Source organism: Colobus angolensis, unplaced genomic scaffold, assembly GCF_000951035.1.
Source record: "Colobus angolensis palliatus isolate OR3802 unplaced genomic scaffold, Cang.pa_1.0 Scaffold63, whole genome shotgun sequence".
Classification (NCBI taxonomy): Eukaryota; Metazoa; Chordata; class Mammalia; order Primates; family Cercopithecidae; genus Colobus; species Colobus angolensis.
In genome coordinates, this window is record NW_012119932.1 from 5,034,878 (window position 1) to 5,050,256 (window position 15,379).

The following is a 15,379-nucleotide window of genomic DNA, read 5'->3' on the forward strand; positions in this document are numbered from 1 at the left end:
AAAAAAAAAAAAAAAAAAAAGATAAAAATTCAGAAAGTGGTTCAATGTATATCTTACGAACAGTATCACCAAAATTTAGCTCATAATATACAACATAGATGCTCCTCACCTTACAATGCAACTACTCCCAATAAACCCATCATACGTTGAAAATTTCCTGTTAAAAATGTGCTTTCAACTCACAGTATTTTCAACTTACAAAAAGTTTATCCTGACATAACTCCATGGTAAATTGAGAAGCACAATAAATGTGTATTATTTTCATACCATTGTAAAGTCTAAAAACCGTAATTCAAACCATTTCAAGTTGGGAACTGTCTGTTTTAAAAATGCTAATGTCTGACTGGATTATGAGCATTACCTTTCAATGCAACACTAAAAACATGCTGGGCATATTTTCAAGACAACTGTACTGAACACAAAAATCTTAAAAGAGGGGCCAGGTGCAGTGGCTCACGCCTGTAATCCCAGCACTTTGGGAGGCTGAGGTGGGCGGATCATGAGGTCAGGAGTTCGATACCAGCCTGACTAACATGGTGAAACTCCGTATCTACTAAAAAATACAAAAATTACTGGGTGTGGTGGTGTGCACCTGTAATCCCAGCTACTCAGGAGGCTGAGGCAGGAGAATCGCTTGAACCCGGGAAGTGGAGGTTGCAGTGAGCCAAGACTGCGCCACTGCACTCCAGCCTAGGCAACAGAGTGCCAGCCTAGGCGACACTCTAGCCTAAGTGAGGAAAAAAAAAAAAAAAAAAGCTTAAAAGAGGTAAGGAAAGAAGGATAAAAAGATAGTCTGATAGTCTGTAACACTCAATCTTTTAACTATAGTATCACTTATATCATTATAATCATCCCATATTTTTAAAGTCCTTTCCCCAAATATTCCCAAGCCAAGCAAGCATGTCTAACAATAAACTTATAGTATGTTTACTTCATTTACAGTGTGCTTACTTTGTAGCCGACCAGTAAATCTGTTGTTAAAAACAAAATGTAAAAATAGATTCAAGTTTGACAGCAAAAAAATCATGTTAAACTTATATATGCCAAAAGCAAAATCCAAATAGTATTTACATACTTCTAAATATTAAAGCTAAACAAGTTTGGCTAAACCAATGTTTTATAATCTAGCACTCACTCAATGACCACAAAAAGTTCTTAAAATACAAAATTTAATTCATTCCCAGAGCAAAAAAAGATTTATACACGCAGTCATCAGCACTACACTCACCACCATACCATATTTAATAACTGTCCTTCAAATAACATGACAGGGCATATCTTAAAATAAATACGATCATATAGTAAGTGCTTTTTAAACAAGATAATATGCATGAAATGGCAGAAGACCATTAATAGTAAGGCTTCCCTCTTCACAATTTATAATGAGTCCTGCCTAAGAATCCCTAGTGGATGGCTTAAAAAGCTTAAATAAACTTTCATGGTGCTAAAACTGCTAATTAAACCAACCCCGCTATTTTTTATCAGCAATCTAATCAACAATAAACAAGACAGGCTCCTACTATCGTCACTTTATAACAAAACCACCCCAAAAAGAAATAAAGATATATATGTTTACTTGCTGCTTGAGATCTAAAAAAAAGTGTGTGTATGTGTGCTTGTGTGCTTATGTGTGTGTGTGTATGTATGTATGTAGGTATGTCACCAGGCACAGTGGCTCACGCCTGTAATCCCAGCACTTTGGGAGGCCAAGGCAGGCGGATCGCATGAGGCCAGGAGTTGGAGACCAGCCTGGACAACATAGTGAAACCCTGTCTCTACTAAAAATACAAATAAATTAGCCAGGCATGGTGGCATGTGCCTGTAATCCCAGCTACTAGGGAGGATGAGGCATGACAATCGCTTGAACCCGAGAGGCAGAGATTGCAATAATGCAAGATCACACCACTGCACTCCAGCCTGGGCAACAGAGCTACTAGGGAGGCTGAGGCACGAGAATCATTTGAACCCAGGAGGCAGAGGTTGCCGTAACTTGAGATCACATCACTGCACTCCAGCCTGGGCGACAGGGTGGGACTGTGTCTCCAAATAAATAAATAAATGCCTAACAATGACCCTAAAGTTATAATTATTTCACTCATAATAGATAATTTAATCTCAAAACTGCTTAAGTTTTTTAAATGTTTAACTCAAAAAAAGGCACAAACAAAGTCAAACCAAAATGTTTTTCTTTTTTTTTCTTTTGAGACACAGTCTCGCTCCGTCGCCCAAGCTGGAGTGCAGAGGCACGAACGATCTCAGCTCACTGCAATCTCCACCTCCGAGGTTCAAGCGATTCTCCTGCCTCAGCCTCCCGAGTAGCTGGGATTACAAACAACCACCACCATGCCCGGATGATTTTTTTTTTCATATTTTTAGTAGAGACACAGTTTCATCATGTTGGCCAGGCTGGTCTCAAACTCCTCCACCTCCCTCAGCCTCCCAAAGTGCTGGGCTTTACAGGCTTGAGCCACCATGCCCACCCCAAAATGTTTTTATACAATTATTTGTTGGTATTTACCAAATCATATTTACAAATATGAAAATGATACGGGATCTAAATTTTAAATGCAGTCTGCAGAAATATTTCCAAAACTAGCATATACCAACTTTCTAAGAAAAATATTCTTTTCCAATTGACAATGTCCTTTTTATCTTCACTTCCTTAAAAACAATTCATAATAGATTTTTTTTAAAGAGACAGGGGTCTCACTCTGTCACCCAAGCTGGTATGCACTGGCACAATCCCAGCACCCTACAGCCTCCACTCAAGCGATCCTCTCGCCTCAGCCTCCTGGGTAGTTGGGACTACAGGCATCCACCACCATGCTCAGCTAATGGCAGTATGTTCTTAAAGAACAAATTAAGTATAAATGATTTTCCAGTATTTTTTAGTTTATTAAAAAGTATTTCCTATAAAGCAAGTAAAAATGTAAGCAGGAAAACAGGCAAGTCAGAAAAAGACAGATTAGTATTTAGGCAAACTTTTAGTGTTTTAATTAAAAGACAAAATATTCTCAAACAAAAGATATGACATTTAGCCACTGGAAAAAATTAATAAACCATTAGCACCACTGAAAAAGAAAAAATAGCCAAGAATATATAGAACTTCAAAATTGTTATTATAAAGGAAAAAAGCTGATAATTACTTACAGGTGAAGTAATCAGTTAATAATATATAGCAACAAACTATTATTGCTGAAGTCACCTAAAGATTTCACAAGATGACCACAGTAACACATGCAAGAAATCTCTCTCATGCTTTCAATAAAGCTGTAATCTAAATTGTCAGTTGCAATGGGTAAAACCATATTCACAAATATGGCATTAAACCTGTCCTTTCATTAAATACTCTTTATTAGTCAAAATGTTTCTATATTTCAATGTTTCCATTTAACTATCAAGAACGTAATTTTATCTAAAAAGGCAAAAAAAAAAACTCTATTAAGTAGATGTGCTACAAATTTAGCAACAACAAATCCACTTACTTTTTTCTCTTTCTCATGATGTTTATCCTGAGAGTGAGAGGAAGAATCACTTAAACTTTGATCATATGACCTATTAGATCCCCGTTTGCTCTTTTTCTAAAAAAGAAAATATATATACATATATGTATATGTATATAAAACTTTTTAAAATAATCTTTGTGTTAGGCTTAAACCAATTCAACTATGAAGTATTTTTAATGTCTACTGAAATTTTTAAAAGTCTATTTCAATCAATATAATCCAGTTTAGACACCATTCATATATTATCCATTGCATTATAAAAGAAAATCTAAACATTAATGCCATATTTTTGTAAATTAAAACGTGTGAAAATAGATCATCTATTTTCAAATAAGCTACTATATATTTTCAACATCAGCTTAAAAATAAAAAGTTGCAACAAAAAGAGAAAATGCCGTATTAAAAAAGGGTGCCAAGACTAGAACAGAAAAGTACACATTTGAAGTGTTACTTTATGCCACTAGGAAAAGCAAGAAGACTTTTAATCTTATACCATCAGTATTAAGGTATACAGTTTTCTAAAAATTTATCTCTGCAGTTCAATAAATAATCCCTGCACATTATATTTGATAGAACAAATAAAGAAAAAAATTTAAAAATTAAAGGAAATGTGAGTATTAGACTCATGCATTTTTCAAAGCATTACTAAAAAGCATCACACATTTCTGTTTAAAACACTTGTACCATTGCATAATTAAGTATGAAGGTGAGAGTTATCTGAGGTGTTTAAAAGTTGGTGGTACCACATCTAATTGGTGTAAACTAGATAAAAATAACTATTAAAAAGTTCAAATTCCATGCAAATATAAAGATTATACAATCTTATTAATTAAAGACATTTTTCCCAACTATCAAATGGGATATCATCAAGTCTATAATGAGCAATAAGAAAATTCTATTTGCACAAACTTCAAAATCCATTTTTTTATTTATATCATCTCTCATTTAGAAAATGAACATTTCACTATGCTTGTAACACCCAGGAAGAAAAATTTTCAATTTTATAATCTCAAAATTTTTGCTAGTCATTAAAATAAATCAAAGCATTCAGCATCAAAGGATATACAGATACACACTCTTAAGTAATTCATATACAAGAACCAAAATATTAAGAGGCCTAAGCTGCTCACTTCATAAGACAGGAGCCCCTTGTGGTATTTATTTTCAAAAGAAATAGCACCATTCACAAGGGAAACATAAGAATTTAAAAATCAGAAACTAAAAGAAAAATAAAGAAGCCTTAAATCTTCAGTGTATGAATATCTACCACTAAAAAGAATGAGAAACAGACACCTGGGACAAAAGACATACTGACCCTTCAAAGGAACATGGATACAAATATGTAACACCTAATCAAGTATTACTAACTCAATCACCATGATCCTGTGTGACAGCAAACAGTGACCAAATCTAAAGAATTCCCAAAGTTGTATGTAAATAAATTTTTCTGAAGGTTTTTAAGCAAGTTACAAAAGAGCCTTACTTCAGTTTTACTATTTCCCAGTAAATAAAAATGAAAATAAATAAATGGGTAATAGTAATTAAGCAGAAAATGAGAAACAAAGCGATAATCACAAAATGTATAATTGGTGCCAAAAATCCAATTAACTAAAGGTGTTAAAAATATAAAGTTTTCTACAGATTAATTTTTTTCACTAAATGTACACCAACATTCACTATCAATATTAATATATATATATATATATATATATATATTTTTTTTTTGAGACGGAGTTTCACTCTTGTTGCCCAGGCTGGAGTGCAATGACACGATCTCTGCTCACTGGAACCTCCACCTCCCGGGTTCAAGCAATTCTCCTGCCTCAGAGTCCCAAGCTGGGATTACAGGCATGCACCAGCACACCCCGCTAATTTTGTATTTTTAGTAGAGACGATGTTTCTCCATGCTGGTCAGGCTGGTCTCCAATTACCAACCTCAGGTGATCCGCCCGCCTCTGCCTCCCAAAGTGCTGGGATTACAGGTGTGAGCCACAACACCCGGCCTAATACTAATATTTATTCTAAATGAGAGTATTTAAGAATATTCACCTTTACAAATACACTGAAACAAGCAAAATCTTTTAAAATTACTATTAATAGATCTTTTTACTTCCAATAAAGAACATGCTAAACACAATCTCAAGCCAAAAACTCAAGGACAAAAGAACTGTTATATGCTTTTTTAAATAAAAGTGTCATTCTATTGTCAACACTAATCATAATCACTTCATTAAATCCAAGACAAATTCTTACCAGCTTACTAAAATGGTATTTACAGTAGCCACAGTATTGGACATTATCGGCACCATTACCTTCTTCTTCACAAAGCAGTCCGGCAAACTGAGCGCTGAAAATAAAAGCCAAGTATATTATTGATATTCTAAAATCACAGTACCTGTATATATAAGCAAATAAAATTTACTTCCAATCATTCATGCTCTGAGAAAATACAACTTCTAAGAAAAAAAAATGAGAAAATAAAAAGCTTTATTCTAGCTGTGACCAAGTATATTTCACCCCAATGTGCAACTGATCTTTATTTAAAGTTATGTTTACGGCTTAAAACAAACTCTTCATACATCTCTATTAGGATGAAGATGTATACATGTTTTATGTCTCCAAATAGACATTAAGTTTAAGATCCATTCTCTTCCCCCTCAATCCCACCCCATCAGTTAACACTTTGTTTTATTTTTTCAATCTGTCACAGGTACAAACAGAAAGGCCATGCCTCTAAAGGGCTAAAGGGATGGTATTTAGCCCATGGATTCAGATTACATAACATTACAAGGAAAACATGCATTCACTCAAGACTCTAAGTGCTTTAAGTCACAGCACAATAAGCAAGATAAACATAAATTGTGCTTTTCAGTCAAAAGCAATGGAAGAAATGAAAATGAAACCTAACGTTACAATTTTTCTTTTTTTTTTTCGGAGACAGGGTTTTGTTCTGTCACCCAGGCTGGAGTGCAGTGCTGCAATGAAAGCTCACTGAAGCCTTGACCTCCTGGGCTCAGGCAATCCTCCCACCTCCGCTTCCCAAGTAGCTGGGACTACAGGAGTACACCATCACACCTGGCTAATTTTGTTTTTATGTTTCGTAGAGATGAGGTGTCTTGCTATGTTGTCCAGGCTGCTCTTTAACTCCTGGGCTCAAGCAACCCTCCCACCTTGGCTTCCTAAAGTGCTGGGATTACAGGCTAGCCACTGCACCCAGCTAATATTCTTTTTTTTTTTTTTGAGATGGAGTCTCATTCTGTTCAGTGGCACAATCTCAGCTCACCGCAACCTCGGCCTCCCAGGCTCAAGCAATTCTCCCACCTCAGCCTCCCGAGTAGCTGGGATTATAGGGGCGCTTCACCACGCCTGGCTAATTTTTTTGTATTTTTAGTAGAGATGGGGTTTCACCATGTTGCCCAGGGTGGCTCCGAACTCCTGAGCTCAGGCAATCTGCCCACCTCAGTCTCCCAAAGTACTGGGATTACAGGAATAAGCCACCGTGCCTGGAATATTTATTTTAAAAAACAAAACGCTGAAGTTTCTAATCATCATCTTTTCAATTTGACCTTTCACACTTTTAACATTCCAAAATTATATTAGTATACGGATCTCATACCCCAAAAACTACTTTCATCTTTGAGAAATTTGGTACAGTCATTGCGAGAATTTATAAAAGTCAAAAACCGTTTTCCATTTCACAATAGTAGTATAAAACAGATTTCATATAACCAAACACTAAAAACTCAGGAAATGAGCTTGTACCTACACTGGCAGTGAGGCATAGACTGATTCTTAAAATTAGTAAGTACACAGATTATTCCCGACCTTTTTATTTGGAACTGTTACCTATTATGTAAAATACATTGTTGTAAATAATTTTTGCCCTTGAAATTTTGTTGCTGAAAGGATTTTTTTTTTTTTCTTTTTTTTTTTTGAGACAGAGTCTTGGTTGCCTCCAGGCTGGAATGCAATGGCGCAATCTCGGTTCACTGCAAATTCCACCTGCTGGGTTCAAATGATTCTCTTGCCTCAGCTTCCTGAGTAGCTGGGATTACAGGCACGTGACACCACACCTGGCTAATTTTTGTATTTTTAGTAGAGACAGGGTTTTGCCATGTTGGCCAGGCTGGTCTGGACCTCCTGACCTCAGGTGATCCACCCTCCTCAGCCTCCCAAAGTGCTGAAATTACAGGTGTGGGCCACTGCACCCGGCATGAAAGAATGTCTTAAGTAAATTTTTGAGAAGTCGCCATTGTAATATTGAGAATGACAATGGTTACACTACTTCTCATTTGAGACACAGAAGGTAAGGAGGTACTATCATTCACTGAATCCTTGTATTCAGACACTGCACTAACCTTACCTAGATTAGCTCATTTAATCATAATAACAAACTGAAGGATAGGTAATCAACACCAAAATTTTAAATAAGATGAAACTGAAGCTTACAGAGAATAAGACATCAGAACCAGGGTCCACTTACGGCAAAATCACTCTGGTAAACACATTTGGTTATTAGAATTATCTTTATTACAAATAAGTAAATGCTAACATAGAAACTACACCAATGAAGTTTACCATAATTAATATTTGAGTATCTAAGTGTTTAACTTATGATTGTTATGCAAGGTATTTGCCAAGTTCAGTTCTGTGCAACAACGGAAACATCCTTACCATGTTACATGGAAAGCCTGTCGACATCCATGTTTATTACATGTCATGCAAGCACCAGTGGCTGCTTTGCTTTCTCTTCCTTGTTCATCACAAATGTAGCAAGTCTTGCGGTAAAAAAAAAAAAAATAATAAGACAAAAATCATACATGTTCTTAACATGAATCAGAATTTTGCTTATCTTCAGATAAGTAATTAAATCAGAATTTAATTATCTTCAGAAATAAAGATCAGGTATACTAACTAACCTACCTTAACTCAAAATATGAATTCATTTTGGACAAGAATCTAATTTTTGCATATAATACAAACAGAAAAACATAAACAAAGACATACAAATAGTCCTATTAAAAAAATTCACAAAGGCATTATCTTCATCAGTCTCACAAACTTTGCAAGACAGGAAGACTCTTCCCAGGCACTGAGGCCGTGGGCCAGGACACAATCTACCACACCTCTTCTTCCCAACACCTTGTCATCAAAACCAATTTTTGTACCAAGGGTGTAAAAACAATGTTTATCTTTCCCCTCTGCAGGAAGTAATCATATCTAAGACAGTTTGAAACACACTGTTGGGACCTAAGAGACAAAGAACAGCCCTACATGAATGAGCAAGGTTTAGGTCATTTATTTAAACTGTCTGTGAGGAATCCTATCATTCAGCCCCACCAAGCTGATATATGTAGGCTACAAAAGAAGATACTTTACCTAAGTAGGTCAGAAATGCCCAAGAGATACAAAGTCAATGAACACTCCCAGAAACTTTGACTGACATCTTCCATTTCCCATGTGCAAATAACAGGCAATATTAACTATTCACAGCTCAAAATCATGACTGGTCATGTGACAGAAGACTGAATTGCAAAAACAACAATCTGTAAGTATCAGTGTATAATAAAATCAGCAGACTGCAAGTAGAGGATATAAAAAGTTATGTCTAACTACATATAATCAGGTGATACATGTCAAAAAAGAAACTAATTTATAAATAGTAATAAAGTATAACCTAGCCCAACTTCAGTACAACCACAACGTTTCATTCACTCTGCACTGTGGTGCCAAATAACACCATGCAACAATATTTACAAGGACACAGTAAAACAAAAACAAAACAAAACAAAAAACTAATTATCTAACTAGGTACATGATTTCAACTCCTCTATTGAAAAACTAGAATTCGCTGGACATGGTGGCTCACACCTGTAATCCCAGCACTTTGGGAAGCCAAGGCGGGTGGATCACCTGCGGTCAGGAGTTTGAGACCAGCCTGGCCAAAATGGTGAAACCCCATCTCTACTAAAATTACAAAAAAAAAAAATTAGCCGAGTATGGTGGTGGGTGCCTGTAATGCCAGCTACTCAGGAGGCTGAGGCAGGAGAATCGCTTGAACCAGGCAGGTGGAAGTTACAGTGAGCCGAGATCATGCCATTGCACTCTAGCCTGGGCAACAAGAGAGAAACTCCATCTCAAAAAAAAAAAAGAAAAAAGAGGCCGGGCGTGGTGGCTCAAGCCTGTAATCCCAGCACTTTGGGAGGCCGAGACGGGCGGATCACGAGGTCAGGAGATCGAGACCATCCTGGCTAACACGGTGAAACCCCGTATCTACTAAAAATACAAAAAATGAGCCGGGCGAGGTGGCGAGCGCCTGTAGTCCCAGCTACTCGGGAGGCTGAGGCAGGAGAATGGCGTGAACCCGGGAGGCAGAGCTTGCAGTGAGCTGAGATCCGGCCACTGCACTCCAGCCTGGGCAACAGAGCGAGACTCCGTCTCAAAAAAAAAAAAAAAGAAAAGAAAAAGAAAAAAGAAAAACTAGGATTCAGACTCAACTGAATTACAAACATCACTTTATACCTCTAAGAAGTAAAATCCCAAATAACAACAAAACCTATCTAGACACACTGAATAAAAGTATTTCTAAGTACCAGTTACAATGGAAGAATTTTGCATGCATTTTTTCCTACAAATGATCAAAAAAATTTAAAAAGAAAAGAATAGAGCACAACGAAACAATAACATTCTATATGGCAAAATTTGGGGAAAATATGCAAAAGAGGCCTCAAATACCTCAGTAACTTCCAAAGAGCGGACAGTGAATAGAAATCATTTAACTAGCCCATAAAACTTTAAAATATAACTTTTATTTATTTAAAAAAAAAAAAAAGAAGGGGGGTGAAACATCCAGAACGGGAGATCTTCTCCCCAGAGAAGTAACCATTTCACAGGTGAAAAACAGTCAAGTAGTCTCTGGAATTGTCCTGCTGACATACAGAAAAAAAATTTACTCAAGTAAATCTACTAAATCTCAATAATGACACTAAGAGTCTGTAGCATTTAAGCCACAACTTGCTCCCAGCATCCCCACACCAACAGCTCCCTATGGCAAATGGTCCACTCTAGATGGCGTGGCCAAGAAGATGAGGGCTCCCTCCAACTCAGCTTCTAGTCTAGGACTATAGTTTCATCCTATGAGGGCCAGGCTGCCAGTGTCTCTGATCCAACTCAGACCTGGTAGCTCCCATTCACAGATCCCCATCCTCACAAAAAGTCAAGAATATTAGGGCCCTATCATCCCTGCCCCAGCTTTTAGTAGAGTGGAAAGTTCCATATTATGAGAAACAGACTGAAAAAACAAGAAGCTATCATATCCTTCCCTTCTCTCAATACCCTGTTATAGAGCAAGAGTATCTCTTCAGAAGAAGGCTATTCATCCCATCCCCAGTTCCAGAGCAGCAGGGCAGAGGGTGTACACTTAAGGGGACCGTAAGAACCAAAGAATTCAGCAGATCTGCTTGAGAGGACAGACTTTGCTTTTTAACAGGCTTAGAGTTCATGCTTAAGGGTGTTGTCAAAAATAATGGAGAATTCACAATTTGTGTGTGTGCATGTGTGTGAAAACATCACACTGTACTCTGCAAACATATATAATTATGATTTGTCAAACAAAAACAAATAAGAAAAAAAAAAAAAGAAAACTAATAAAGAGTACCTGAAATCTATTTTCCAGTGTACTCACTACAATTTAAGTAAAGTCAGAGGGAAAAAACTGAACAATGGAGACTTGTTAGCAATTAGGACAAGAATGATAGTTACAAGGAGAAACAAATACAACAACTGAACAGCCAGAAGATTAAAAGAGTGAACTAGAGAAAGGCAGCAAGAAGGGCCCTCCTGGGATCACACTCATCCCTGGGGTTCTAGAATGTTGTGCACATGAACTAGGCTGCACCCAATGGGGAGAAATTGTATCAGGATTTGTGACCTACCTAAAAGCACTCCCCAAGCCAAATACAAATGCATCAATCAATAAAGCTCAAGGGGCTACAGTACAACCTCTGATCAAAAACTGGCTGAAAAATTAGTTACTCTGACCCAGGGGCAATTCCTCAAAAGTCAAATTTCAAAGTAAAATCACATTCATACCTAATGGTCAAAAGACTGTGTACAAGCTGAATTGTACACCCTCTATGAAATGACTGGAAAATAACCTCTGATATCCTTGGAAAATAGTCTCTAAGCAACAACCACCTCCAAAAGGAAAGGGTGAAAATGTAACTGGCTAAGAGGTTAAGTACAATAAGTGGTTTATGTGGCCCCAAGGTGTGGCAAAGCTAAAAAAATGGGGCAATGGTGGGGGGAAGTGGGTCCTACATTTGTTTGAGCAGGGCCATCTGAGGGTGTATACCACTGGAAAAATAGACTTCAGAAAATCAGTCTGGTAAAGTGATTAAGCAAATAAATGACCAAACAAACAATAGTAAGACATACAGGGAGAAAAAGAATCATTATCCAGAGGTGCTATATTACCTAAAATAGGTATTCAACGAAAAATTAAAAAATAAAGAACACACACAGGAAAAAGGAGCAGGAAGAGACACTGCCTTTGAGAGTGCGCAGATGTTGGACTCAGGAGACAAAGACCTCAAACAAATGGAAAATCTGGAGTTTAAATTTTATTTAAAACACTCAAAAGCTGATTGAATTGGGAGAAGAAAAAAATTAGCAAACTTAAGAAGAGATCAATACAGATTATATAACCTAAAGGACAGTTTTTTCCTTAGATTATCTAACCTAAAGAACAGCCTGAAAAAAATGTGGGACACCATTAAATGCACATATGTATTAATAACCAGAAGGAGAAGAGAAAGGGAGATAGAAACTACATTTGAAAGTCCAGTGCTGAAAACTTCCAAAATTTGATTTAAAAAAAATTATACATCCAAAAATCTCAACAAACTCAAAATAAGATGAAAACAAAGAGATCCACACTAAAAATTATGAAAGTGGCCAGGAGTGGTAACTCATGCCTACAATCCCAGCACTTTGAGAGGCTGAGGCAGGAGGATCGCTTGAGCCCAGGAGTTCAACACTAGCCTGGGCAACATAGCAAAACTTCACCTCTACTTTAAAAAAAAAAAAAAAAAAATTAGCCAGGCCAGGCGTGATGGCGCAAGCCTATAGTCCCAGCTACTCAGGAAGCTGAAGTGAGAAGATGGCTTGAGCCTAGGATATCAATAACTACACTGAGCCTTTATCGTGCCACTGCACTCCAGCATGGACAACTGAGCAAGACTCTGTCTCAAAAAAAAAAAAAAGAGCCAAAAATAAAGAGAAAACTCTTAAAACAGAATGAGAAAAATGACATGCCACATGTAAGATAAATATAATAAAATTAACACCTGAGACCCAATCAGTAACTATGGAGGCTGGAGGGCAGTGGAATAACATATTCAAAATACCAAAAAAAAAAAAGAAAAAAGAAACCCTGTAAATCAAGAATCCTATAACTAGCAAAACTGTCTTTCAAAAATAAAGGCAAATATAAACATTTTAAAATAAAAATTTAGAGATTTTCTTACTCCAGATGTGACAAAAAAGAAATACTAAAGGAAATTCTTTTAGCTAAAATCAAGAGACACCAAACAGTAATTGCAATCTACATGAAAAATAAACAGCTCTGACACAGATCATGTAGGAAGTAAAACAGTGTGATTAGGTATTTCTTCTTCATTCTTCTCTTATCTATTTAATTTAAATAGTTGAATTAAACAATGTCTACAAATTGTATTGCCAAGACTGTAACATATACAAATGTAACAATGTGACAATGACAATACAATGAAACAAGATTGGGTCAAAGTTATAATGAAGAATTAATACCTAGGCAGGGGTGGCTCGTGCCTGTAATCCCAGCACTTTGGGAGGACAAGGTGGGCGGATCACCTGAGGTTAGGAGTTCCAGATCAGCCTGACTAACATGGAGAAACCCTGTCTCTACTAAAAATACAAAATTAGCTGGGCATGGTGACGCATGCCTATAATCCCAGCTACTCAGGAGGCTGATGCATGAGAATTGCTTGAACCCAAGAGGCGGAGGTTGTGGTGAGCCGAGATCGCGCCATTTCACTCCAGCCTGGGCAACTAGAGCAAAACTCCATCTCAAAAAAAAAAAAAAAGCACAGATTACATAAAACAGTAAGTTTACCAACATATTGTTGAGTTTTTAACATATATAATGTTTATTATAATAACAGCAAAAGGCAGAAGACGACAATGGAGCTTTACAGGAGAATACTGCTTTCTGCAAGTCTTTATCTTTTTGGTGGTAAAAACTCCTGCCTCAGAGTTGATGGCTTCTGACTCATTGAGGTGGGTGGTTGTGGCACTTTCACTATCTTTCTTTCTTTTTTTTTTTTTTAAAGTAGAGACAAGAGACAAGGTCTTGCTATGTTGCCCTGGGTGGTCTCAAACTCCTGGCTTCAAGCAATACTACTGTCTCTGTAAGGGATGGGATTAAAGGTATGAACTACCACTCCCAGCCATTTTTTAAAATAACAATAAAGTTGGCTATATCAATTGACTCTTCCTTTCATAAAACATTGCTGTGTAGCATATGCTGCTGTTTGACAGCATTTTACCTACAGTAAAACTTTCTTCAAAATTGGGGTCTATTCTCTCAAAACTGGCTGCCACTTCATCAACTAAGTATAGGCACATATTCTATCTACAACCTTTGTTGTCATTTCAACAATGTTTACACCATCTTCACAGGAAATAGACTCCATCTCAAGAAAGCACTTTCTTTCTTCATCTATGAGAAGATATTCACTGAAGTTTGACCATGAGATTGCAGCAATTCAGTCACACCTTCAGGTTCCACTTCTAATTCTAGCTCTCTTGCTATTGGTCACCACATCTGCAGCCTCCATCAAAGTCTTGAATCTCTCAGTCATCCATGAAGGATACAATCAACTTCTTTCAAACTCTCATTCATGTTGATATTTTGACCTCCACCCACAAAACACAAATGTTCTTAATGGTACCTAGAATGGTGAATTCTTTCCAGAAAGTTTTCAATGTACTTTGTCCAGATCCATCAGAGGAATCACCCTCTATATAGCAGCCATAGCCTTTTGAAATGTGTTTCTTAGATAACACCTATACGTCAAATTGACTCCTGGATCCACAGACTGCAGGATGGATGTTGTGTTAGCAGGCATGAAAAGAACATTTTCTTGTACATCTTCATCAGAGCTCCTAGGTGACTATGTACCCTGTCAAAGGGTTACTAATTGGCCTACATTCAATATTGTTGTGTCTTAGGGAACAGGGAGGCCTGAGGAGAGTAGAGAGAGATGAACAGCGAGCTGGTACAGCAGTCAGAATGCATACAACATTTATTAACTTCACCTCATAGTAAGTAACATCGAAGGTCACTGATCATACATAACCATAACAGATATAATGATGAAAATGTGTGAAATATTATGAGAATTAACAAAAAGGGACAAAGAGTCACTAAGTGAGCACATGCTGTTGGAAAAATGAAACCGACAGACTTGCTTACTCCAAGGGTTGCCGCAAACCTTCAATTTGGTAAAAAAAAGAAAAAAGTCATACAATTCCTGTGAAGCACAATAAAAAGGAGCCCAATAAAATGAGATATGCTTAAGAAAAAAAAAAGATATGCTTATACATCTTACTAAAATTAAGTAAAGTAAGTTAAGATAAAGATAGTAAGCCCTACAACAACCATTAAGAAAATAATCCAAGAAAAATCATTTTAAAAATCATAAAGGGCCAGGCACAGTGGCTCATGCCTGTAATCCCAGCACTTTGGGAGGCCGAGGCGGGCGGATCACGAGGTCAGGAGATGAAGACCAGCATGGCTAACACGGTGAAACCCTGTCTCTACTAAAACTACA

The 15,379-nt window shown here is 37.0% G+C and overlaps 1 protein-coding gene across 1 annotated transcript in view; it reads right to left on the reverse strand.

Moving 5' to 3' along the window:
- MLLT10 (myeloid/lymphoid or mixed-lineage leukemia (trithorax homolog, Drosophila); translocated to, 10) overlaps nt 1-15,379 on the reverse strand; it is a 229,455-nt gene that overhangs the window by 123,779 nt on the left and 90,297 nt on the right. Inside the window, exons 6-8 of the mRNA XM_011963857.1 lie at nt 8,181-8,284; nt 5,760-5,853; nt 3,486-3,581 (exon numbers count right to left, since the gene is read on the reverse strand). Coding sequence (XP_011819247.1) covers nt 3,486-3,581; nt 5,760-5,853; nt 8,181-8,284 — 294 coding nt within the window. The remainder of the gene's footprint in view (nt 1-3,485; nt 3,582-5,759; nt 5,854-8,180; nt 8,285-15,379) is intronic.